The sequence below is a fragment of the Phoca vitulina genome, unplaced genomic scaffold, assembly GCF_004348235.1.
Source record: "Phoca vitulina isolate PV1807 unplaced genomic scaffold, GSC_HSeal_1.0 scaffold43, whole genome shotgun sequence".
Classification (NCBI taxonomy): Eukaryota; Metazoa; Chordata; class Mammalia; order Carnivora; family Phocidae; genus Phoca; species Phoca vitulina.
The window spans coordinates 2,588,475-2,612,341 of NW_022589746.1; the positions used below are offsets into that span (position 1 = coordinate 2,588,475).

At 44.0% G+C, this 23,867-nt stretch overlaps 1 protein-coding gene across 1 annotated transcript in view; it reads left to right on the top strand.

Moving 5' to 3' along the window:
- The first annotated feature begins 1,577 nt into the window (after positions 1 to 1,577).
- The window catches only part of DISC1 (DISC1 scaffold protein), a 351,558-nt gene continuing 329,268 nt past the window's right edge, over positions 1,578 to 23,867 (top strand). The window contains exon 1 of the mRNA XM_032430420.1: positions 1,578 to 1,957. Within this exon, the coding sequence (XP_032286311.1) occupies positions 1,900 to 1,957 (58 nt within the window). The 5' untranslated portion in view covers positions 1,578 to 1,899. The remainder of the gene's footprint in view (positions 1,958 to 23,867) is intronic.

Sequence of the window (23,867 nt, forward strand, 5' to 3'; positions counted from 1 at the left end):
TGTTGGCTCAGAGCCAGTGTCCAGTCCCTTCTGAAACGTCGGATGAGTTCCTTTCCCCCAATGCAGGTTCACTCTGGTAAAAGGCCTTATGTCCCTTTGGGGAAGGCTAGGAGAAAGAGTACCAGTGTTCCAGGTCTTTTCTCCTTCATTCGAGGAGTTCTGCATCTGTAAACTGACTCAAGTCTGGGAATTGATTGAAGGCCTGAGTCTCTCTGTTTTAACTTGAAAGCAAGTTAAGCTTTTGTTCACTTGACCTAGAACTTTTATGCTTATACAGATAAAGTAAGAATTTAGTAGACTTCCCATCTATTTGACTTCTAGAAACACCATGATCAACCACACCCCCCTTACCTTTGGAGATTCATTGCTACCATTGGCCCCTGCCACCCTGGGATCCAGTCATCCCCATTGCATTGAAGGGTCCCAGTTCAGTGGTTACAGTTCCCACTGTAATTTCTGACCCGCAGAGAAGAGTGACCAAGGATGCTGGGTCACAAAACTATTTACCAGAGTCATGGTGAAAGGTGTGTCCTCAGGACCCTTCCAGAGTGGGTGAGCAGGTCTTACATGATAATTTCCCTCCAATATTCCGATTTCCCTAAAGCCTTTGGAGAGTTTCTTTACGGTGTACCAACACCAGTCTGGCCTTGCCACCTCTAGCATTTAGTGTAGGTCACCTCTTGGTCCATGTTTCAGTCAACTAACCAAACAAACTGTGAGGATCCTTTCTAATCTCTCAAACTAAATCACTGAATCTAGATCTCCATTTAGTGGTCTATATCATTATATTCAGCCTCATCCAGCTTTATGTTCCTTTTACTGTTTTCCCACATCCTTAATATCCATGCTCATATTCATTCTGTCCCCAAACACATCGACTTGCAGGCACATCTATGTGTTTGCACCCATAAGGGTCTTATCTTTTGAGGCACCTAGGCCCTCTATTTCTAGCCAGATCCTTCCCTTTCCTCCAGAAAGGCTTCCTGACACTTCTTTAAATACTCTCTTACCCCCAAAATTCTGCAACATTTTTTTTATGCCAAGCCTCTGGTTCTTGGTAGGTATATTGTTATTTAGTTTTATATGCACGTGTTTATGTTCCCAGCTGGCGGTGAGCTCCTTAAAGGACAAGAGCCATTTCTGGCAGGTTCTAAAGTGGGTGGGGGGTGTGGGGGGGTGCTCCAGTAGCCTCTTTGAGTGAACCAAACAGAAGGGGTGAAGGAGGTAAGTCAGGGGGCCCAAGAGCTCCACATGGACCACAGCCTGCTTCCTGGGCTGGTTGCCCAACGCGGGGGAGGGGCTCTGGGGTCAGTCCACTGCTGCCAGAAGATTCAGAAAGTTGGGTTCCCATTTCATTTTTGAGCAACTGCTCTGCGTATCTCTTTCCTGGTGTGGCCTGCCCTCTTCCCACTTTCTCCCCACCCGCTCATCCCCCCCCACCCCCCGCCCCGCCATCTCTTCCATCAACCCTCAGGTCACTTCCCTAATCACGCGTCTGGGAGGCGCCCTCGCAGACCCCACCCCAAAGGGCTGCCAGTCTCCTTCCCTGTACACCCGTTCCCCTCACCGCACTGCCCCTCGCGGGTGCGCTCAGAAATGAGCGAGAGCGCGAATGGCAAACTTTCTCCCCGAGACAGGCTGTGCGCTGCCGTCCCCAACCGCGCGCGGGCGTGTGTGTGTGTGTGTGTGTGTGTGTGCGCGCGCGCGCGCCTCTGAGTGTGTAAGGGGCCGAGGCTGGAAAGGAAACCGGCCGCCTCGCGGAGAAGGAAGGAGCCTCCCCCTTCCTCGTCGCCCCCCTCCCCACTTCCCGTCCAGCTCACTGTCGCTTCCCCCCTCCGCGGGCCTCGGGGCGCACGGAGCCTGCACACCGCCGAGGAGCTGGAGGAGCCGGTGGGGCGCATGCTGGGCGGGGGACCTCAAGGCGCCCCGGCCGGTGGCGGCGGGGGCCACCGAGCAGGTAGGGGCGCTGTCAGCGCAGCCCGGCGGGGCCGGGGCCGGGGTGGCTGGTGGGAGGAATCCAGACAGGGAGGGCGCGCTCTGCCTCCTGGAAGTCGTGTAGGTCTGGAGGTGTGCCTCTGTTCCCATCTTGGGTTCAAGTGTTCCCTTTTCGAGGCGAGGGAAACCGAGGCACGGCGCGTGGCGTGCCGGGTTAAGAGAGGCGTGGGTCTGGGCTGCCAGGTCCCTCCTCTAGGACCGAGCCGGGATCCCGGCAAGCGGTAGTTTTTCGAAACTGCGCTCGTCGGACCCGCGGCACTCGGCTGGTCCCTGCGGCGGAGGAAGGCGTCAAGGGCTTGGCGTTTGGATCGGTGCCGGGACCCTCACCCTCGCCCTCGTCCTGAAGCTCAGCTGAATCTCGGGTTCCACCCCATCAGGGACCTGGAGGGAGGAGGTTGGGGGTGGGATAGGGAACGTAGTGCTGGCCCTCCCCAAGGGGCCACTCTGCAAACAATTTCACCTCCCACTTCCGACTTGGCGACGGTAACGCCCACAGCCCGGCTCCGGAGAGACCTCTCCATTTCCACTGCCCTGCGCGCGGGTCACGCTGTCAACTCTCAGTGTTGACACGGAGGCCTTTAAATGGATTGTTGCTTTTCAAGAACGAAAGGACTTCTATCATCTCACCGTTAAAATATATGCAGAGCAATTTGAGACTTTCGGAAGGGAATGAGATTTGGAGGCAGGGGGTGCTGGGTTGTGTCCTTGCTGCACCGGAAGAGGGTCGGGTAACTTTAGACACATCCCGTCACATCTTGGAACTTTGGTTTCCTCAAATGTAAAAGGGAACGCTACTAACCTTAATGTGTGCTCAGTTACACAAATGAGGTTTGGATAATGCCAGAGTCCTAAGAGCTGAGAGTTGGAGACAGTCGGCCTGCATCTCAGTCCTGGACTTAGTCATACCTCAGTTTCCCATTTGTAAAGTGGACACTGTCAGTGCCTACCTCGTCGGCTTGCTACGGGGTTTAAGTATGGCATTGGATGTGAAGCACTTAGTCCAGTGCCTGAGATATACAGGAAGCTTTAAATAACCTTAGTTTCTATTTTTACTAAGCAAAACCTAAATAATTTGGAGTGATGTGGAAATACCAGTTTGATTTGATTAAGGTATAAATAGCAGAGTATTTTATTCATTTATTTAAAAAAGATTTATTTATTTTAGAGGGGGAGGGGCAGAAGGGGATGGATAGGGAGAGGCAGAGAATCTCAAGTAAACTCCCTACTGAATGGGAGCCAGTGGGGGCTCTATCTCACCACCCCGAGATCATGACCTGAGCTGAAATCAAGAGTCAGATGCTTAACCCGCTGAGCCACACAGGCACCCCAGTGATGGAGTATTTTAAGAGAAACTTAATTTGATTACATTCAGGCATGGCACCTGAAGCCTTTGGAGGTTTAGTTATGGACTTGTGCCGCTGATCAAAAAGAGCCTGGATCTGCTTTCTGAGCTCTGTAACCTTGGGCCTCAGTTTCCTCATCCGTTTATAAAAAAAGACCAACGACGAGAAAAGTGGGGGCAGTAATTACTACTTTTTGTACTGATAGAGCTGCCTGAAGATCAAATGAGGTAAAAGATCTGAAAGTGCCTTGAAGAGTATGAGTCACTACGCAGATACAAGACATCCCTGCTACCAGCAGGGAATAATAACATCGGCACCTTTTGAGAGCCTACACTGTCGGGCACTCTCTTAGGAATCCCTTTGATGAAATCCGCCCTAAGCGTTTGTGAGGTAGATATTTAGAATCTTCATTTTTCCTGTACAAAGCTGAGATCAGGGCTATTCTGCCTCCTTCCCAAGGTCACGTAGCAGTTAAGGTAAAGCCGGATTTAGAACCCTAGGGTGGGCGCCTCTCACAAGTGTGTTCTCAACCACTGGCCAAATTGAAGTTATGGAGACAAGCCGTGGTTCAGAGTAGACCTGTGTTAGATTATAGGAGCTAATATAGCCTGACATATTTACAGATTCCAAAATACGAGTGGGGGTGCCTGGCTGGCTCAGTCAGTAGAGCAGGCGACTCTTGATCTCAGGGTTGTGAGTTCAAGCCCCACATTGGGCATAGAGATTACTTTAAAAAATTACATATATGTGTGTATATGAGTGAATTGTTAGCCCTGGCAGATGAGACTTTGACATAATCTTAATTTTTTCATCCCTATTTTAAAATCCCATTTAAACTATTTTCTTGCACAAATAAACAATGAAAATTTGCAGAGAAAAAAGGCATTAAAATCTTGAAAGGACGTATCTCAAGGATTCATTGCAAATCTCAGACTGAATGAAATCTGAATTCATGTTTTATTTTAACACTTCAGTTTGCCAGAACCCTTAGGGCGGTACAAGAGGTATAAACTGGTATTGAGGCTTTCTGTGTCACCGTTACGTGCAGGGATGGGACCCCTCCCATATTTCTGCAGGGATGTCACTGCTCACCTGAGATGCCCCCAGAGGGAAACGGACCTTTAGAGAAAGTCTGTGCACCTGAGGGAGAGTGGATGTCAGGTCTCTCTGCTGCAGAAACAATTCCAAATTCCTTTATTTCCTAAATGAAAGTTCTCTTATTCTTTTTTCTTCTTCCAAAAGCAAAGTGTGCTCATTACAGGGAGCACAGACAACAACAAAAAAGAAAAAGAATATTAAAAATCACTGTAATCCCATCAGTGCAGGCAAAAAGCTTGACATCTCTGTTCTTGTAATCCATTTCTGTCCTATGTTCATCAATTTATATCTATTTTATTTTATTATTTTATTATTTTAAAAGATTTTCTTTATTTATTCATGAGAAAGAGAGAGGCAGAGGCAGAGGGAGAAGCAGACTCCCCGCGGAGCAGGGAGCCCGATGCGGGACTCGATCCCAGGACCCTGGGATCATGACCTGAGCTGAAGGCAGACGCTTAACCGACTGAGCCACCCAGGCGTCCCCAATTTTATCTATTTTAAAAATGGGATGCAAACTATTATTATTTTGTTGAATGACAAAAATAATACTTGCTCATTGCTCGAACCTCCAGACATCAATTTAGGAAACAAGCCAAAATTTATTAGGTGCATTAAAACTTTTCCTTGAAAGAAAATCTGAAAATTTTGATTGGGAAGGATTAGAAATTAAGTTGCTGACGGGGCGCCGGGGTGGCTCAGTCGTTAAGCGTCTGCCTTCTGCTCAGGTCATGATCTCAGGGTCCTGGGGTGGAGCCCCACATCGGGCTCCCTGCTTGGCGGGAAGCCTGCTTCTCCCTCTCCCACTCCCCCTGCTTGGGTTCCCTCTCTCGCTGTGCCTCTCTCTGTCAAATAAATAAATAAAATCTTTAAAAAAAAAAAAAGAAATTAAGTTGCTGATATTTGAGTTTTTCTGTGGTTTTGGTCATAGTTCGATGAAAGACCTTCAGAGCCAAGAGAGGGTACAGTGGTGATCTTGAAATAATAAGATCTAAAATCCAGCATAGAACAAAGATTTTGAGTATAAAAATACACCTATTTTTATATTAGGGTTTATTATTTTACTATTTTAGATTAGGGTTATTAGAATTAGAATAATTTTTTTTTTTAAGATTTTTTTATTTATTTGAGAGAGAGGATGAGAGAGAGAGAGAGCACAAGAGGCGGGAGCGGGAGAGGGAGAAGCAGACTCCCCGCTGAGCAGGGAGCCCGACGCGGGACTCGATTCGGGGACTCCAGGATCATGACCTGAGCTGAAGGCAGTCGCTTAACCAACTGAGCCACCCAGGCGCCCAGAATAATTGTTTTGATAATGATGATAATAATTCAGTTTATATACTGGGTTCTCATGCAAAGCAAGCAGAGAGCCCTGCTTCCAGAGATGCCTTTGGCTGCCACTCCGGGGGTGGGGACGGTCCCCTCTGGTACAGCCTGGGCCACTTGTGGCCAGTCATTTTTCAGCCAGCACCATTTAGTAATGTAAGACTTTTAGCCTTTGGGAGTCTTATGTTGTTTGTTCTTGACGTTAATGTCTTTGTGGGAAAAATTCCTTAGTGAATGTCTTTTGTGCAACAATCATGCAGTTTTTAAAACGCCTGCCACAGATGCTCTGACCATCCTGAATCCATTTTTTTTCTTTTGAAATCAGTTTACCAGCTGCTTATTTGGACAGACTTTGCAATCAGTTTCCAAGTTTTCACAAGTGGAAGTGGGAAAGAATTGTGGCTGACCAATGAATATTATAGATATTTGGCTTTGGAAGGCAGTTGGGAGCCCACATGCTGTGCTCAGCGGCTGACATGATCACTAGTTTGGTGTCTGCTTTCTTCACCCCGCCCTCCTTCCTTTTGGTCACTTGTCTACTGTCGTGGCTCAGAAATGGATGGTAGAGATTGTGGGGCTTCCTCTAATCACTAGGGTCACTAGTCAAGTGTTATAAACAGAATCACAGAACTTATTGCTGGATGAAGTTTCAAAAGATCAATTGGTTAAACCTCTTGAATTCTGGCAGGTGAGGCATTGACAAGTGCATTTACCAAGTGCAGATGCTGAGAAGTATACCTGTTGTCTCTTAATTTGTGAGTGGATTGATTAGATGATTTGACATAATTATCAGGCTTGATTTATGACACAGGAGAATGCATGTGTTTGGCATTTACAAGTGAATGCATGTCTCAACTTACTCAAGCACTGATGGGAAAAGGAGGACTATTTTACAGGGGTCAAATGAGAAAAGACATAAATATAGAGATAAATTGGATTCTCCTGTTTCTAAGAAACTGGACAGAATTGCAAAATCTGTTTTCTAATTACAAATCCTCTAATGAGAAAAGTTTGTGTTTTTCATCATGATTCTTGATATTTCCCTAGTGCTTTTCTTTATAGCCACAGGCCAGGCAGAGTGAAATATGAGACAGCTGTCCTTGGGCAGAGATAATCCACATTCAATTCAAACAATAGATTTGGAGGCCTTAAATTACTTTGACTTTTTTTTTTTTTGAGATAGAATTGACATACATTATATTAATTTCAGAGGTACAACATAATGATCTGATATTTGTATGTATTGTGAAATGGTCACCACATAAGTCTAGTTAACATCCTTCACCACAGTTACAACATTTTTTTCTTGTCATGAGAACTTTTAGGATCTACTTTTAAGATCGTTTAAGATCTACCTTGACTATCAAACCTTTTGTTTCCCTTTGTCTGCTTATAGAATTCTCTTCCAGAGACATTAGCTTATCCATTTATTTGTTAATTCAAGAATGTTTTTAACGTACTCTGCACTTGGCACTGTGGTATGCACAGCTTGGTGTTTAAAGATGTATTAGATTGTCCTCATGGACCATCCAGTCCAGAGGGAAGATGTAGCATAGCCTGGTGTTCTTTCCAAGTGCTGGAAGACAACCCTTAGGGCTTTGCAGCCACTCCTAGGATGCTTCTTTGGAGGGCATCTCAGGGCTTCCCTATGTCTTCCCAGTCTTGACACTCATTGCAACCGGATTTCTCTGCTCCAGAAGTCCTCTCAGTCAGCCTCACGCTGCTGCCATGGTAATCTTCCCAAAGCACAGACATGATTCGGTTACTATTACTCTGTGCAAAGACTCATCATCCCACAAGCAAATTCTTAGCATTCCTTGCCAGGCCTTCCATAAACTGGCCCCTGAATCCCTAAAACTGACACTCTGACTCTTTTATTGCACACATTATTCTGCCTCCCAAGAATATTATGGAATCTGTCCTCTTCCCTCCCTCCCCCCATCTCTACACATCAAAACATTATCCCTCACTTAAGATCTAGCCAGTAAAACTTCTCACGCCTTCATCCCTCTTCTTCTGTTATAGTTTGTTATGTATTTAACCTGCTTTTCTGACTCTGCTGTAAACTCCTTCATGGAAGAGTTTGGGAAAATGGAAAAATGGACAAATTCTATAATTTTAATCCAACTGTTATATTTTCTTAACTCTTTGATTTGGGATTATCTAGTCTGGTTTATTTCCTTACCCCCTCATCTGTGTAGTATGCTTACGGTTTACTCCACTCTCACTGAATTGAATTAAACTCTTATTATTTTTAGACGGACTCATCCCGTATGTAGATTCACCACATCTGTTATTTTTATATCTTTCAAAACCAATCAAGAGTTTTAGAAGTTCAGTTCAGTTCAAATGTTTATTGAGATGCACAAACCACATTGCCAGATTCGGTGGTAGCAATTTAAGGTAAGAAAGAATGTAGAATAGGTCCATACCCTTGAGAAGCTTACAGTTCAGTGGAGAAAAGAGAATTGATTCTTGTGAAGTTTCTGGATGTTGTTTCATCAGAATGATTGGGCACTTTAGCACCTAGTAGATGCCCAGTGAATGTTATACAGAGTGGATGGATGGATAGGGGGAAGAAGAAAGGAGGAATCCTTTAATTTATAATTAATCAATTGCAGGGTTTACTTTTAGGTATAATAATTTTGAAGATAACTTACTCAAGTATTGATTCTCATGCTTATATATAAAATGTGCTGCTCTTCTTCTAGGGGAGACATCTTAGTTCTGCATCTGTAGAAACTGCATTAATTTCCTGGCTGTGGTGTTGTGTTTGCTTAATTTCATCGACGTTCTCTTCTCAGGCAGCTCTGTTGTGAGGACACACATTTCCCAGGCTGGGGGAGGCCTCCAGCTGTCTGGGGACCGTGATGAAGGGGAGTGTCTCACACTGATTGAGCACTCATGATCTCAACTTCTACCTAGATAGCCAGTTGGCCTTGGGGATTGTAGGATGAGTTCTGAACTATTTCCCAACCATGTGGCTTTTGTGTGTCTTTCTTTACCTGACTTCAGTAGTAATTTGAATGGAAAAATGGACAAAGTCTGTAATTCTAATCCAACGGTTATATTTTCTTAACTCTTTGATTTGGGATTATCTAGCACATTTATTCAAATATTAATTGTTGTAGAAACTTTTTTGAAAAGCATAACGTGATATATAAGAAAAGGCATTGATATTACCTCTGTTTTCCCCCATTTTGCTGAGGTAAAATAGGGCTCAGTGGAAATACAGTGAGATGTTCCAAGGGGGTTGCTTTATCTTAGGCTAATCTTGGGATGAATTTATGCTCACACTGTATCCTGCTTTTTAATGAACAAACGATCCCCTCTCCCTTTAAACAATATTCCATTCAAATTTGGAGACTACTTTTTCCAATAAAACAAACAATTATTAATCATTACAGACCTGGGGAAGGGGTGAGTCAACCACGAATTTACTATAGAGAAATACACTCTTTTGGTTATGCCTTTGCATTAGTCTGGGCTCAATTTCTTGAGGGCAGGCTTAGTCTTATTTATCTTCTTATCATTTCTGTTAGACCTGAGGTAGGAATAAAGACTTACTGAGTTGCACTGATTTAAAGTAACACGTGTAATATAGCCCCCATGGCATCTAGGAGAATTGCTTCCTAAACCAGCGGTGGCTCTTGCCACCTACATGGAGAAGCTTTGGCAGTAGTTGCATTAGCCAGGAGAGGGTAGGGCACTTGTTTTAAAGTTGCTTTTACATGGGGGCACCTGGGTGGCACAGTTAAGCATCCGACTCTTGGTTTTGGCTCGGGTCATGATGTAAGGGTCATGGGATCAAGCCTCGTGTAGAGCCCCGAGTCAAGCCCTGGGTCAGGCTCTGTGCTCAGTGGGGAGTCTGCTGAAGTTTCTATCTCCCTCTCCCTCTGCCCCTCCCCCCTGCGCACACGCACATGCTCTCTCAAATAAATAAATAAATCTTAAAAGAACGAATTAAAGTTGCTTTTACATGCAAGCACAACTATGTATCAATACAAGTGGTGAAAACTTCTAAAGGTGCTTCCATTCACACATTTCGAAGAGAAAAACGTCAGCTGCCCATATCGAAGCTCACTGGCACGACTGTAATTTGCAGCGGCTTTGGAAGACCGTGAAGCCTGGGGGGTGGCTGCCGCAGCGTTCCCGAAGCCAGCCCTTGCTCTTGCTTGGCATTGCCGCTGCTCCCAGCACCCCTTACCTTCTACTGCTCGTGACGGTCATCGCGTCTCATGACGTGCTGTGAACTCCTGAAACATCAGACAGACGTGCAGAGTGCGTTGCCACGGCAAATTTCATTTAAATTGTGATCAAAATACTTCACGTTACTTGTTGTGGATAAAGTGATGGCTAGCCATGATTGGTCAGGCGGCCAGATGGAAAGGGCACTTGACTAGGGGTTGGACCCTGGGCCAGTCCCTTAATCTCTCTGGATCTCAGTGTCCTCCCCTGTGGAAAGGGGTAGGGGGGAATGAGATCAGGCCCTCAGTGTAAAATTGTGGTCAAATCATTTATATAAGAGCTCGTCACAATCTATAATATTTGTGTGTCTAGAATTGCTTTAGTTATAAACTTGCTGATACTGTTCCTAATATCAGTCCTACCTATGATCTCAGTTCGCCTTGCAGCTTGTCCCTCACACCCTAATCCAGATCCCCAATCCCTTAACTAAATCACATTCGTGTTTCTGTGGCAAAATAGATACTTGTTTCCAGAACTAAGTGGAATAAAGACCCTTGATCGCTTTGCATCTGTGCACGTGAGGTTTGCCACTGTGTGAGTTCAGTCAGATCAGACGGCTGCAAGATGAAGGAGAGAAGGCTTGTGGTTCTCAGACAGATACTCCTGGGTTTTGGAAAATTCTAGATGATGCATCACGAACTTGTACTTAGTTGTTGTAGTTTTGCTTCATTTCCCCCTGCCCCCTCCTTCCTCTTCCATTTCCAATTCTTAGCCGGTTGGGTCATCTCTACTATTTCTGAGATGGGCTGCTGATCAGCTGTCACCAAGCCCAGCGCTGCACAGGGAGTGGGCAGAGGGACACGAGAGGTGTGGCAGGGAGGATGGGAATAAGATCTTACGGAGGGTGTATTGTCCAGTCCGGCTTGAGCACATTTCCGGAGCCGGAGTGCAGATGGTTCCTCTACAAGGCTACACTGGCAGTCTGCTCTGGGGGTGGGGAAGTTCCCGTACTCAGCTTCCAAGACTGTGTGCTCACCACGCCTCCCTGGTTTTCGATTCTTGGTCTGACACGTGGAATTTTTGTGCTTCGCCTAGCAGTTTGGGAAGGCCAGGCTGTGTAGACTGCCTTGCACTAGTTTTGATTCTTCTCTTGAGGCTACCTCTTGGATGAATCCTTTATTGCCACATTTTGCAGCCCGAGGGCAAATGATACCTTATGCTGTATGCTTCCTGGGTTCCAGAGACTCTGCTGGTCTCGGAGGGAGCACGGGATGACCGCTGTCATTGACAGGCCTGCAGGGGAGAGGGTTGAAACTGTCAAGGTGCCCCCTGAAATGCCCACCACCCGTAATCAAGGGGAGCGGGTCCTTCGGCATGTGTGATGCTGTCTTGGGCTCTGAGTACTCTAGAGTTGCTTATGATAAGGCTTTGTGTGGATGATTAATCCTAAATGTATCATGGAGAGAGAAGGTTGCCTGACAGAGCAAATCGGGTTGGCTCTGCAAACGGAATGCTGGTCCTGATCCCCTCAATCTTTGCTTTTTCAAGGTGTAATTTAATTTTGGTTTTGTCTTTATAAAGTTTTCATCTGTATGAAATGTAAGCTCTCTGCGTTTTGGTTTCTTCTCTGATGGTTTGCCCCTGCTGTTGCAGAAAATTCACCACTCCTGCTGATATCATTTCATACCCAAAGAGGGCATTCTAACCTTAAAAGAAGTTCAGCTCAGCGACGGGCCTGCCATTGCCTTTCTCTCTAAACTCAGAGTTTGCTCACTCTCTTGGCTTCTCAGGTGTTTTGGCTCCAGGGAAGAAATAGTCACGGTTCACATTTATTTAATAAAACCGTTATGAAAACGAACCGAACCCGAGTGCACACGGGGCCAGAGCGGGACCTGGCTGCTTGCTTTCCCGCTGAGCCTCGCTGACCCCTGCACATTTGTAGAGCCGCCGCTGGGAGCTGTTTCCACGGAGGGAGAACTTCTGTGAGGCTGGGGCCTGGGCAGGCCTGTTGGCTGATCCTTTGGGTGTTCTTTCAGCATTGTCTGCAGTGAGTGTGGGAGTCAAAGGCCCTTCAGAGCAAAGATAATGCCAGCTTGTTCCCTGGAACCCCAAAAGAGCCAGAGTCAAAGGGGCTTTTTGTTTTACCAACAGAAAAACCCACAGGAAATCCCAGCTTTGGAGATTCCTATGCAGTCTCATTGTTCCATCAGATCGGACTGTGCTTAGGCCTCCTCTGAGAGAGGCAGTAACTCGGACAAAAAATAAATAAATGAAAGGATGCCGTTCTCGGTGGCTGGGGGTCAAGTGCACATGCCTTGTGCACTAGCACGCAGTGGGGCACTTGCCTTAGACCCTGGTGCCCAGGCTCTGTAGCAGTGAGCTCTTTGCTAGCCACATCCTGCTGTGATGAGAACTGTCTGTGGTCATATGAGTAAAGATCTGAGTACAGTGTCTGTCTCATCATGGGCACTTGCATTATTATTATTACGATTATTATTGATGGGCTCTTATTAGATTTCAAATCTCTAACAGCAATTCTGTCACTTACTAAGTATAGTCCTTTCGTCTGTAAGCTGGGCAGTGATGATGCTTCTTTTGTAGGGTCATTGGTGAGCATTACATGAGATAACATACACAAAGGGCTGAGGAAAACAGTAGCAAATTAAAATAGGGGGCTGCAGTCTTTAGGTGGGAGGGCAATGTCCCCAGCGTCCCAGTGGAGGGGTGAGTGGGGCCGACACCCAGCCTGGGCCCTTGTGCTGAGGAAGGCTTCCTTTTCCTAATTCATCAGCTCAGAGGGACCACCTTTTACTAATTTAGTTTCCCAGAGGGGACGTCTTTTCATACATCATCACCCCCGAAGAGGTACCTTTTAAAACACTTGTCCGATGGTACCCTATGTGCCAGCAGTGTCCCTGTTGACAAGAGCAAGGTGCTATTATCAATGGAGCAGACGGGGCCTTCTAGAAGGAGTGTATGGCACGCTTTAACCAGCTCCGTCTTGCTCACTTCACTGTAATTTCAATGATATGATTACCATGGTCAGAGCAACAATTTTGCCATTTCCTCAATTCTAAATTTTCCCTAGAATTTTCCTTGAGGCCAAGGGCTATCGTTCCCCTGCCTTCTAAGGCCTCCTTCCTCACCACTGCCCTGCACGTGTCCTCCAGAATGGACACGTGTTAACACAGGTTGAAAAGAATGGGTAGGAGCGGAGGCTGGGTGCTGGTTGTTGACTCTTGGCCCCTTACCCGCCCCTTCTGTGCTTTGCTCTTTACTGCTGAGGCTGGGAGTCTGAAAACGGCACTTCCCTGGCTCCCTTGCCAGCTCCCTTCCTGTTACATTCTGGCTCTCTGTTAAGTAAGAGGCCCTTGTGGGACCCCAGAGGCAGGAGGAAGAGAAAAGCTTCTGGACTCTGGGTTTTCCAGCCCCAACTACGTGATCCTAGGCAGAAGCTTGTGGACTGAGCCACCCAGGCACCGCCCCCCCCCCCGCCCCCCCGGTTTCTTGTTCAAGTCAAACTGCACTGCGTTGGCCCCCCTGCCTCTCCTGGAGGGCCAAGTTCAGTTTATAAGCCCGGCCCAATACCCTGGGAAGTTTCATGTCGCTTCTTATAAACCAACGGAAATATCTGTACTGTGAAAAGGGTAGATGAGCTATAAGCCTAGATAAAATTGCTGTTGTCTGAGGAGGGGGGTTTTTCACCCATCGGTTTTCTGACATCCTTGAAGTAATGTTTTTAGGAAATTCAATATTGAAGAGTATGGGAAGACTCTCTTAAGAGAAATGAACAGGACATTATGGGGTCACCTGGAAGAAAAATAATACAGTTAATGTTCAAACATAGCTTTATTGTTTCTATATAAACAGGCATTGTAAAAAAAAAAAAAAAAATCAAACAAGCCTGAAAAATACATCAAGAAATGATCACTGAAGTCCCACTTCCTCACTCTTAATTCTTCAGTGAACATCCTTCTAGAAGGTTCACAGAGCCTCTGTTATATATACATACAGTTTTATAGAAATGGGATCATGTTGCATCTTGTTTAACCTAATTTTACTCCCACTTATTAGTGTAGCACAGAAGCGTTTTCATGTCAACAAATGTTGCTTTACATCATCATTTTGAATGGTTACAGAGTATATTGCATGTTTGTAGCATGATTTACTCATCCAGTCGCATTAAATTGGAATGTTTACAGTTGTCACCCTTTAGAACATGCTAACTTTTATTAACTTCTTATATTTAAGGTGATGCAAGTGCCATAACTATTCTGAGATATCAGCCGCCTTAAGACATTGGAAGTGTATTTCTCTTGAAGGTAAAGTTCAGATTCTCCCTCCATTTACTGGTGGTCGAGGCACCAGGCTTGGCCAGAGGGTCTGCTCTGCCTTACACGGCCATTCAGGGACTCGGGCTGACAAAGGCCCCACCACCTTCAGCATGTGGCTTCCAAAGCTGTCCAGGCCTTTGCCACCCAGCTAGCAGAGAGTGGAAAAGTGAGCAGAAGCCTTCATGGGAGGTTCTTAGGGATTAGAACCGGAAGAGGCGGGCGCTGCTTCTGCCCACATGCCATTGGCCAGGGTCAGTCACGTGGCCATGCACGGTCACGAGGGAGGCTGGGAAATGTCCCTTAGCTGTGGATGTGGGAGGAAAAGGAGATAGGTTTGGTGAACAGTGGCCAGTCTCCACCACAGCTTTCCCTACTGGTCACCAAATTCCCGTTTCACTCTTCCCTGACAATTCCACTCACCCCTCCCAGACGGAGACAGGGGAGGTCCCCTGCAGTCATTGCGTCTGGATCACTCTTCAGGATCTCTGGCTGATGATGCACAGTCTTTTCCATATCTAAATGAGGATCCTCATGTTTCTGTGACTTGTGAATTAAAAGAGAGAAACATTTGCCTTCTTCCAGCCTCTCTCAGTTTTCAGTGGTGGAGCGGAGACAGCATAAAAGCACTAAAAACTCCCCCTCGGGACAGGGTAAAATAGGATCTGCACAGTAGACGTGGGTGCAAAGCAATCATGAAAGCCATTGGGTAGGCAAGGTGGAGGCCCCCCAACCAGGGGGTGGGAGAACTTTCTCCGTTAGACCTTAATTCTGCTTTCTGAGAGGAAGTCTCTTACCGATTGGTCTCCATGGTCTGTCCTGCCAAGTTCCTCTCTTCTTTTATTCTCCATGGCAACATTTGAAGCAGTTGCTGGGGAATCTGCCATCTTCATGAAGCTGTGCTTAGCTATTGCTGCCCTCTGTTTGGTGGCCTGAGGCTTTTTAAGGCTCTTACAGACTTCTTAATTTTTTTAAGTTTAAGCTCATGGCTTCTCAGGCTATACATTTCTGTCAAAAACTTAGTAGGGTTCTCTTCTGTTTTCTTCCATTAAATTCCTTATACCAATAGCTAATCCCAAAGTTTTTTTCCTAGACCTTATCATCCCATGCCCTTCTTTCTCAACTAAATGGTGATTACTTTGAGGCCTGCAAGCTCAGATGGGAATGCAACACTCTTAACCAGTTCTTTGCTATAGGCCTGAGGCTTTGGGCCTTTGGCACTCAAGTTTTTTCAATCTTATTTCTTACTGTTCGAGATTAAGAAGCAGCCAGCTTCCAACCCTTTCCAACTCTTTAAGCACACACATTTCTGCATTCTATCCCCTTTCATTTATGCTTGCAAACAAATTCTTTTTTTTTTAAATTTATTTATTTGAGAGAGAGCGAGAGTGAGAGCGAGAGAGAGAGAGCATGAGCGGGGGGGAAGGGCAGAGGCAGAGAGAGAAGCAGGCTCCTCGATGAGCAAGGAGCCGGATGTGGGAGTCGATCCCAGGACTCTGGGATCATGACCTGAGCTGAAGGCAGACACTTAACCGACTGAGCCACCCAGATGTCCTGCAAACAAATTCTTGACTGAGCGTATCTCTTTTTTTAAATATTACTTTAATATTTACTATTTCTCTCATTTTATTACTAATGTTCTATTTTCCAACTCTTCCCCTAGAGCTGCAAGCATGGTAGACAATAGGTATGCTTTTTTAGTTACTGCAGGTGATGATTTTACCAAATATTTTGCCACTGCATAACTTGAGCCTCCATCTTTCCAACCTCCAAATCAGTTTCCTAGATGGCCACTGCCTGATTAGTAAGCCAGTCCACTTGTTTTAGGTAGTACCCTAGTTTAAGGTACTGATCACTGTATTAGTTCATCTGCTATTGTAATGTAAAAATCCAAATTCTCAGTAGCATGTCACTTTCAAAGTTTGTTTCTTGCTCATATAAATTACACTTTGAAGCCGGGTTGTTGTTGGTGGTGGTAGGGGGGACGGGTTCCACTCTATTTACTCATTCAGGGTTTCAGGTGGACCAGGTCTCCTGTGTTTTCAGCACATGGCTTCCAAAGTCACCTAGAGGGTCAACATCTAATCAGTAGACAGAAGAAAAAAAGAGCGTGGGACAACTGCAAAGGAGGTTTTCACAGGCCAGGCCTGAAAGCAGAGGACATCACTTTTGTCCACAATTTCATTGAGTAAGACTCACACTCATGGCTACACATAATTTCAAGGAAATCTGGGAAATGTAGTACAACTGTGTGTCCAGGAGAAAAGGGAAAAGGGCTGGTGAGCAGGTATTTGTTTCAGCTTAGATGCCTACGTAGCAGAGGCTCTTTAAGAGCCTTATATATATGAGCTCCTTTAATTCTTTGTGGTAGAAACTGTTGATATCCTCATTTTACAGATGGGAAACAGGCACTAAGAGGTTAAATATCTCCCCAAAGTTCACACAGCTACTAGCGGTAGAGACAGGAGGCCCTCAGCTCTGGGCCTACAGCCTTATTCAGTCTATACTGATAGACTGAATAGAAAGTTCAAACATAAAAGTGAAATATAAAAATGGCAAAGATGAAGATCACAGATTCAAAGATTAAAAAGTGAGATTTAGAAGTGATAAATTTAAAAACTACATAAAATAAAGGAAATAACTAATTGAGGAGCAGAGATACAAACTTAAAAGAATGAGACCTTTCATTCAATGTCATATAAGGATAAGATGTGATAGATGAGACATAATGGAGAAAGATTTAAAAAGGTAGAGGGGCGCCTGGGTGGCTCAGTCGTTAAGCGTCTGCCTTCGGCTCAGGTCATGATCCCAGGGTCCTGGGATCGAGCCCCACATCGGCTCCCTGCTTAGCAGGGAGCCTGCTTCTCCTTCTCCCTCTACCACTCTGCCTACTTGTGCTCTCTCTCTGTCAAATAAATAAATAAAATCTTTAAAAAAAATAAAAAGGTAGAAATTAAGGAAAAAGTGTATACATGTTGGTGGGAAGGCAAACTGGTGCAGCCACTGTGGAAAACAGTATGGAGTTTCCTCAAAAAGTTAAAAATAGAACTACCTATGATCCAGCGATTGCACTACTAGGTATTTACCCAAAGGATACAAAAATAATTCTTCAAAGGGACACATGCACCCTGATGTTTATAGCAGCATTATGAATAATAGCCAAATTATGGAAAGAGCCCAAATGTCCCTCAACTGATGAATGGTTAAAGAGGATGTTGTATTTGTATACAATGGACTATTACTCAGCCATCAAAAAGAATGAAATCTTGCCATTTGCAATGACATGGATGGAGCTAGAGTGTATTATGCTAAGCGAAATAAGTCAGTCAGAGAAAGACAAATACCATACGATTTCACTCATATATGGAATTTAAGAAACAAAATTAATTAACATAGGGTGGGAAAAGAGAGAGGAAAACCAAGAAAACAGAATTTTAATGATAGAGAACAAACTGAGGGTTGATGGAGGGATGGGGCATGGTCTAGATGGGGGATGGGTATTAAGGAGGGCACTTGTGATGTGCACTGGGTGTTATATGTAAGTGATGAACCACTAAATTCTACATCTGAAACCAATATTACACTATATGTTAACTAGCTAGAATTTAAATAAAAATTTGGAGAAAAGAAAAAAGTATTTATAAAATACATGTAAATTGAAATAAAGCATCCCCAGAGGAAATGAAAAAGTAGTAAAATATTACAAAGGAAGAAAAGTGTTAAGTAAGTGAAAGTAAGAGTTAAATGAATGAAAATAAAAATATTAAGAAAGGCAAAGCAACCTCAAGACTCAATATTCAGTAAGCCATAATATATTTATGGCTCAAAACCAAGAAAATACAGTCACACCTTATTTTATTGTGCTTTGCATATATTGCTTTTTTTTTTTTTTTTTTTAGAAATTGAAGGTTTGTGGTAACCTTGCAATGAGTCTGTGGGCGCCATTTTTCCACTAGCATTTGCTCTCTTCATGTCTCTGTGTCACATTTTGGTAATTCTAGCAATATTTCAAACTTTCTCACGGTTTTGTTATGGAGATCTATGATCAGTGATTACGACTTGCTGAAAACTCAGATAATGATTAGCATTTTTTAGCAATAAGCTACTTTTAAATTAAGGTATATGCATTGTTTTTTTAGATATAAGGCACACTTAACAGATTACAGTACAGTGTGACTATAACTTTTTTTTTTTTTAAAGATTTTATTTATTTGGGAAAGAGAGAGAGAGAGAGAGACAGAGGGCAGGAGCAGGAGGGAGGGGCAGAGGGAGAGGGAGAAGCAGACTGGGATCATGACCTGAGCCGAAAGCAGACGCTTAACCAGCTGAGCCACCCAGGTGCCCATGACTATAACTTTTGGATGCACTGGAGAATCAAAAAATTCACTGGACTTGCTTTGTTGTGTTATTTGCTTTACTGTGGTGGTCTGGAACTGAGCCTGCAAGGTCTTAGAGGTATGCCTGTAGAAGTTTCCTCAAGGCCAAATGCAAAAAAGTTTAAAATAAACTCTATGGTCAGCTAATCTTTGACAAAGCAGAAAAGAATGTCCAATGGAAAAAAAACAGTCTCTTCAACAAATGGTGTTGGGAAAACTGGACAGCCACATGCAGAAGAATGAAACTGGACTATTTCCTTACACCACACACAAAAATAGACTCCAAATGGTTGAAAGACCTAAATGTGAGACAGGAGTCCATCAAAATCTTAAAGGAGAACACAGGCAGCAACCTCTTCGACCTCAGCCGCAGCAACTTCTTCCTAGAAACATCACCAAAAGCAAGGGAAGCAAGGGCAAAAATGAACTATTGGGACTTCATCAAGATAAAAAGCTTTTGCACAGCAAAAGAAACAGTCAACAAAACCAAAAGACAACCAACAGAATGGGAGAAGATATTTGCAAATGACATATCAGATAAAGGGCTAGTATCCAAAATCTATAAAGAACTTATCAAACTCAACACCCAAAGAACAAAGAATCCAATCAAGAAATGGGCAGAAGACATGAACAGACATTTTTCCAAAGAAGACATCCAAATGGCCAACAGACACATGAAAAAGTGCTCAACGTTGCTTGGCATCAGGGAAATCCAAATCAAAACCTCGATGAGATACCACCTCACACCAGTCAGAATGGCTAAAATTAACGAGTCAGGAAACGACAGATGTTGGCGGGGATGTGGAGAAAGGGGAACCCTCCTACACTGTTGGTGGGAATGCAAGCTGGTGCAACCACTCTGGAAAACAGTATGGAGGTTCCTCAAAAAGTTGAAAATAGAGCTACCCTACGATCCAGCAATTGCACTACTGGGTATTTACCCCAAAGATACAAATGTAGGGATCCGAAGGGGTATGTGCACCCTGATGTTTATGGCAGCAATGTCCACAATAGCCAAACTGTGGAAAGAGCCAAGATGTCCATCGACAGATGAATGGATAAAGAAGAGTGGTGTATATATACAATGGAATATTATGCAGCCATCAAAAGGAATGAGATCTTGCCATTTGCAACGACGTGGATGGAACTGGAGGGTATTATGCTGAGCGAAATAAGTCAACCAGAGAAAGACATGTATCATATGACCTCACTGATATGAGGAATTCTTAATCTCAGGAAACAAACTGAGGGTTCCTGGAGTGGGGGGCGGGGTGGGAGGGATGGGGTGGCTGGGTGATAGACACTGGGGAGGGTATGGGCTATGGTGAGCGCTGTGAATTGTGCAAGACTGTTGAATCACAGATCTGTACCTCTGAAACAAATAATGCAATATATGTTAAGAAAAAAAAAAAAGAAGAAGAAGAAGATAGCAGGAGGGGAAAAATGAAGGGGGAGAAATTGGAGGGGGAGACGACCCATGAGAGACGATGGACTCTGGAAAACAAACTGAGGGTTCTGGAGGGGGGGTGGGAGGATGGGTTGGCCTGGTGATGGGTATTAAAGAGGGCACGTTCTGCATGGAGCACTGGGTGTTATGCACAAACAATGAATCATGGAACACTACATCAAAAACTAATGATGTAATGTATGGTGATTAACATAGCAATAAAAAATTTTAAAAAATAAAAACACAAAATGATAAATGAAACTAAAAATATAAAAATTACAATTCTTTTAGAAGACTATGGGATTGTACAAATTAACAGGAAAACAGGAAATATTAGTGGCAACATATATCCTACCCTCAAAGTGCTCCAGATCTGAATTTATGCCTATGATTAGGGGGTCCCTAGTAGGCATTTTCAGAGTGGAGAACTGGGTGGGGGGGGTAGAGGAAGGGAACGTGGGTCCTCCTTCCTTTACAGGACCTAAAATACCTGAGTGGAATGATGTCCGCAAAATGGTGGAGTAGAAAGCTCCAGGCCCTGTTCTCCCATGGAGATGTTCAAAAAGACAAAAACAATCCATTAGAGACTGGCTAGAATAATTTCACAGGAGCTCTGGAAAATAGTCAGAGGTGTACAGCAACTAAGTGAATGCCCAGTTAAGAAAAAAAAAAAAAGAAAAAGCCACATTCAAAATGGTAGGTTCTATAGAATTTAAAGAGTAAGTGAATAAGAAATCATTATAGGTCTATGTTAATGAGTACACAGTTTATAAAGATGTAATTTGTGACATCAATAACATAAAGGGGGGATAGAGCTCTGTAGAAGTAGAGTTTTTGTATTGAAGTTTAGTTGGTATCAATTCAAATGAGATTATTATAACTTTAGGATATTGTATGTAATCCTCACGGTGGCCACAAAGAAAACATCTATAGAGTACACACAGAAGGAAATGAGAAGGGCATAAAAATGTGCCGCTATAAAAAAATCAACTAGACTCAAAGGAAGGCAATAAAGGACAAAATGAGGGACAAACAAACTGTAAGACATGAAGACAAAAAATAGCAAGATGGCAGAAGTAAGTCCTTCCTTATCAGTAATTGCTTTCCATGTGAACAGATTAAACTCACCAAAAGGCAGAGATTGGCAGAATGGATACCTCCCCCGTCCATGATCCAACTACGTGCTGGCTACAGAGACTTACTTTAGCTCCAAGGACACACATACGTTGAAAGTAGGAAGGAGGAGAAAGATATTCCATGTAAATAGTGATCAAAAGAGAGCTGAAAATAATGAGACAAAATAGACTTAGAGTAAAAAAGTGTTACAGAAAACAGAGAAGGACATTATATATTGAGAAAAGGCTCAATTCACCAAGAAGATAGCATAATTATATTGGTACCAAATATCAGAGGTCCAAAATACAGGAAGCAAACATGGGCAGAATTGAAGGGAGAAGTAGCTCTGGAATGGAATGCCTGGGTAATGCAGCAAGCAGGCTAGTGCAGCATTCTTCATGATTCCCACATCTGTAATCTTTCAAGTCCCTGTACTTCCTGTGAATTCTGACTTTAGTTGTGCTGCCCCTATGACTTGGTGATGAGCATCCCCACCTTGCTTATATCACTTCCCACCCTCCTGTCCAGAGGCCTCTCTTTCCTACAAACCCCATCCCCTCCAGCAAGCCTTTTGTATGAGTCCAGATTAATGACTTGGATCACTTGCCCTTGGCCTGTTGTACACATTGTCTCTACCAGTCATTTAGCACATTACATTTGATATTTGATACTTGAATTTATATTTTGTCTATTTGTTGGTCTCCCCAAACAAATCTTCAGTTCCATCAGGGCTAATGCCTTTTTTTTTTTTTTTTTAAGTCCCTGGCACTTAGCACTGTAACCTGGATGCAGAATCTTATTTTTTTACTGAATCAGTAGATATCTCTTTACATTAGGCCCAAATAGTGATCTTAACCCTAAGCATTAGCTAATGGAAGCTTCATAGATACTAAGTTGGGCAGCACAGCTAAGCTACTGAATTTTGTGAGCCTCAGTTTCCTAATTTTTAGATCTAGGGTCTATTTTATTGTGCCTCTACTGTTTGTCAGGCCATGTGCTAATGCTCTCATGTAACCATCATAACAGCCTAAAGAGGGGGTACTGTTCTTATCCCCATTTTTCAGATGAGAAAACTGAGGCCCAGAGACATTGAGTAACTTGCCAAAGTTATGCATTCCATAAATGGTTGAGCTAGGATTTGAACCCACATCTCCCTGACTCTTTGCTTATTATTTTAAGGATCCACATATACTTATTATTCAGTCCTCTAAGTTCTTCATCTTGCTTATGATCTAAGTTCAAGCCCTCCATTACTTCTCCCCCTCCCCAGTGATGGTGAGGTAGGCAGAATAATGGCCCCTTGAAGATCTCTGCCTCCTAATCCCTGGAACCTGTGAATAGGTTGCCTTCCATGGCAAAAGAGACCACAGATGTGTTTAAGTTAAGGATCCTGAGATGAGGATACTATTTTGGATTATCCAAGTGGGCCCAATGTAATCACTGGGTCCTTCTAAGTGAAAGAGGGAGGAAGGAGTCAAAGTCAAGAGATCTGAGGATGCTCAACTGCTGGTTTTGAAGATGGAAAAGGAGGCCATAAATCAAGGAATTCAGGCAGCTTGCAGAAGCTGGAAAAGTCAAGAAAACAGGTTCTTCCCTAAAGCCTCCATAAGGAAAGTAACCCTCTTGACACCTTGATTTTAGCCCAATGACTCTCACTTTTGACGTCTGACCTCTAGAACTATAAGAGAACACATTTGTGTTACTTTGAGCTAGTAAATCTGCAGTAAGTTGTTACAGCAGCAATATGAGACTAATAGTTTTTCTGCTTTCCCTACTCTCTGGAAGATTCTGAACTAGTTCTCTAAAATTCCCTCTCCCTTCACATCTCTCCCTCCCTCTGCCACCATTCCAAGTCACATTCCAGAGTGCTGTGTCACCACTGGGTTATCACTCTCCGTGGATGTGTGGTAAGGTTCTCACTTTTTTTTTTTTTTTAAAGATTTTATTTATTCATTTCACAGAGAGAGAGAGAGAGCACAAGCAAGGGGAGTGGCAGGCAGAGGGAGAGGGAGAAGCAGGCTCCCCACCGAGCAGGGAGCCAGATGTGGGGCTCGATCCCAGGACCCTGGGATCATGACCTGAGCCGAAGGCAGATGCTCAACTAACTGAGCCACCCAGTCGCCCCAGGTTCTCACTCCTACTTAAGGCCATGCTGTGCTAGTGACCTTCCTGGCTGTTTTCTCTTAAAAGGTGGTGCCCAGAAAGGAAAAGAATAGTCCATATGTGTTCTTAGCAGCACAGAGAGCAGTAGGTCTCCTGGCTCCTTATCCTGAATGTTAGGTCCCTTCAATGCAAGCCAAGATAATGCTTAATTTTGATGCTCACGTCACATCACATTGGCCACTCAGGTTGAGTTTACTATTCACTACAACCCCTCAGTTTTTCATATCATATTAAAGCAGAAGATGTTATGAATTGTTCCTGTATCTTATAGAATGTCTGCCATCCTGACTCATGTAGCTTTTGGCTCAAGGAAGGAAAAAAATGTACTGAATTAATCTCCCCAGGGAAAGATTTAAAGACCGGGCTAATAAGGAGAGGCAGATGGAATTCTGAAAGAAAGATGGCAAATTCTAGAACTAATCTAATTAAAGGGCTTTGGGAACTTCACATTGGTGCATAAATAAAATATGACAATCAGTGTCAGCTAAGA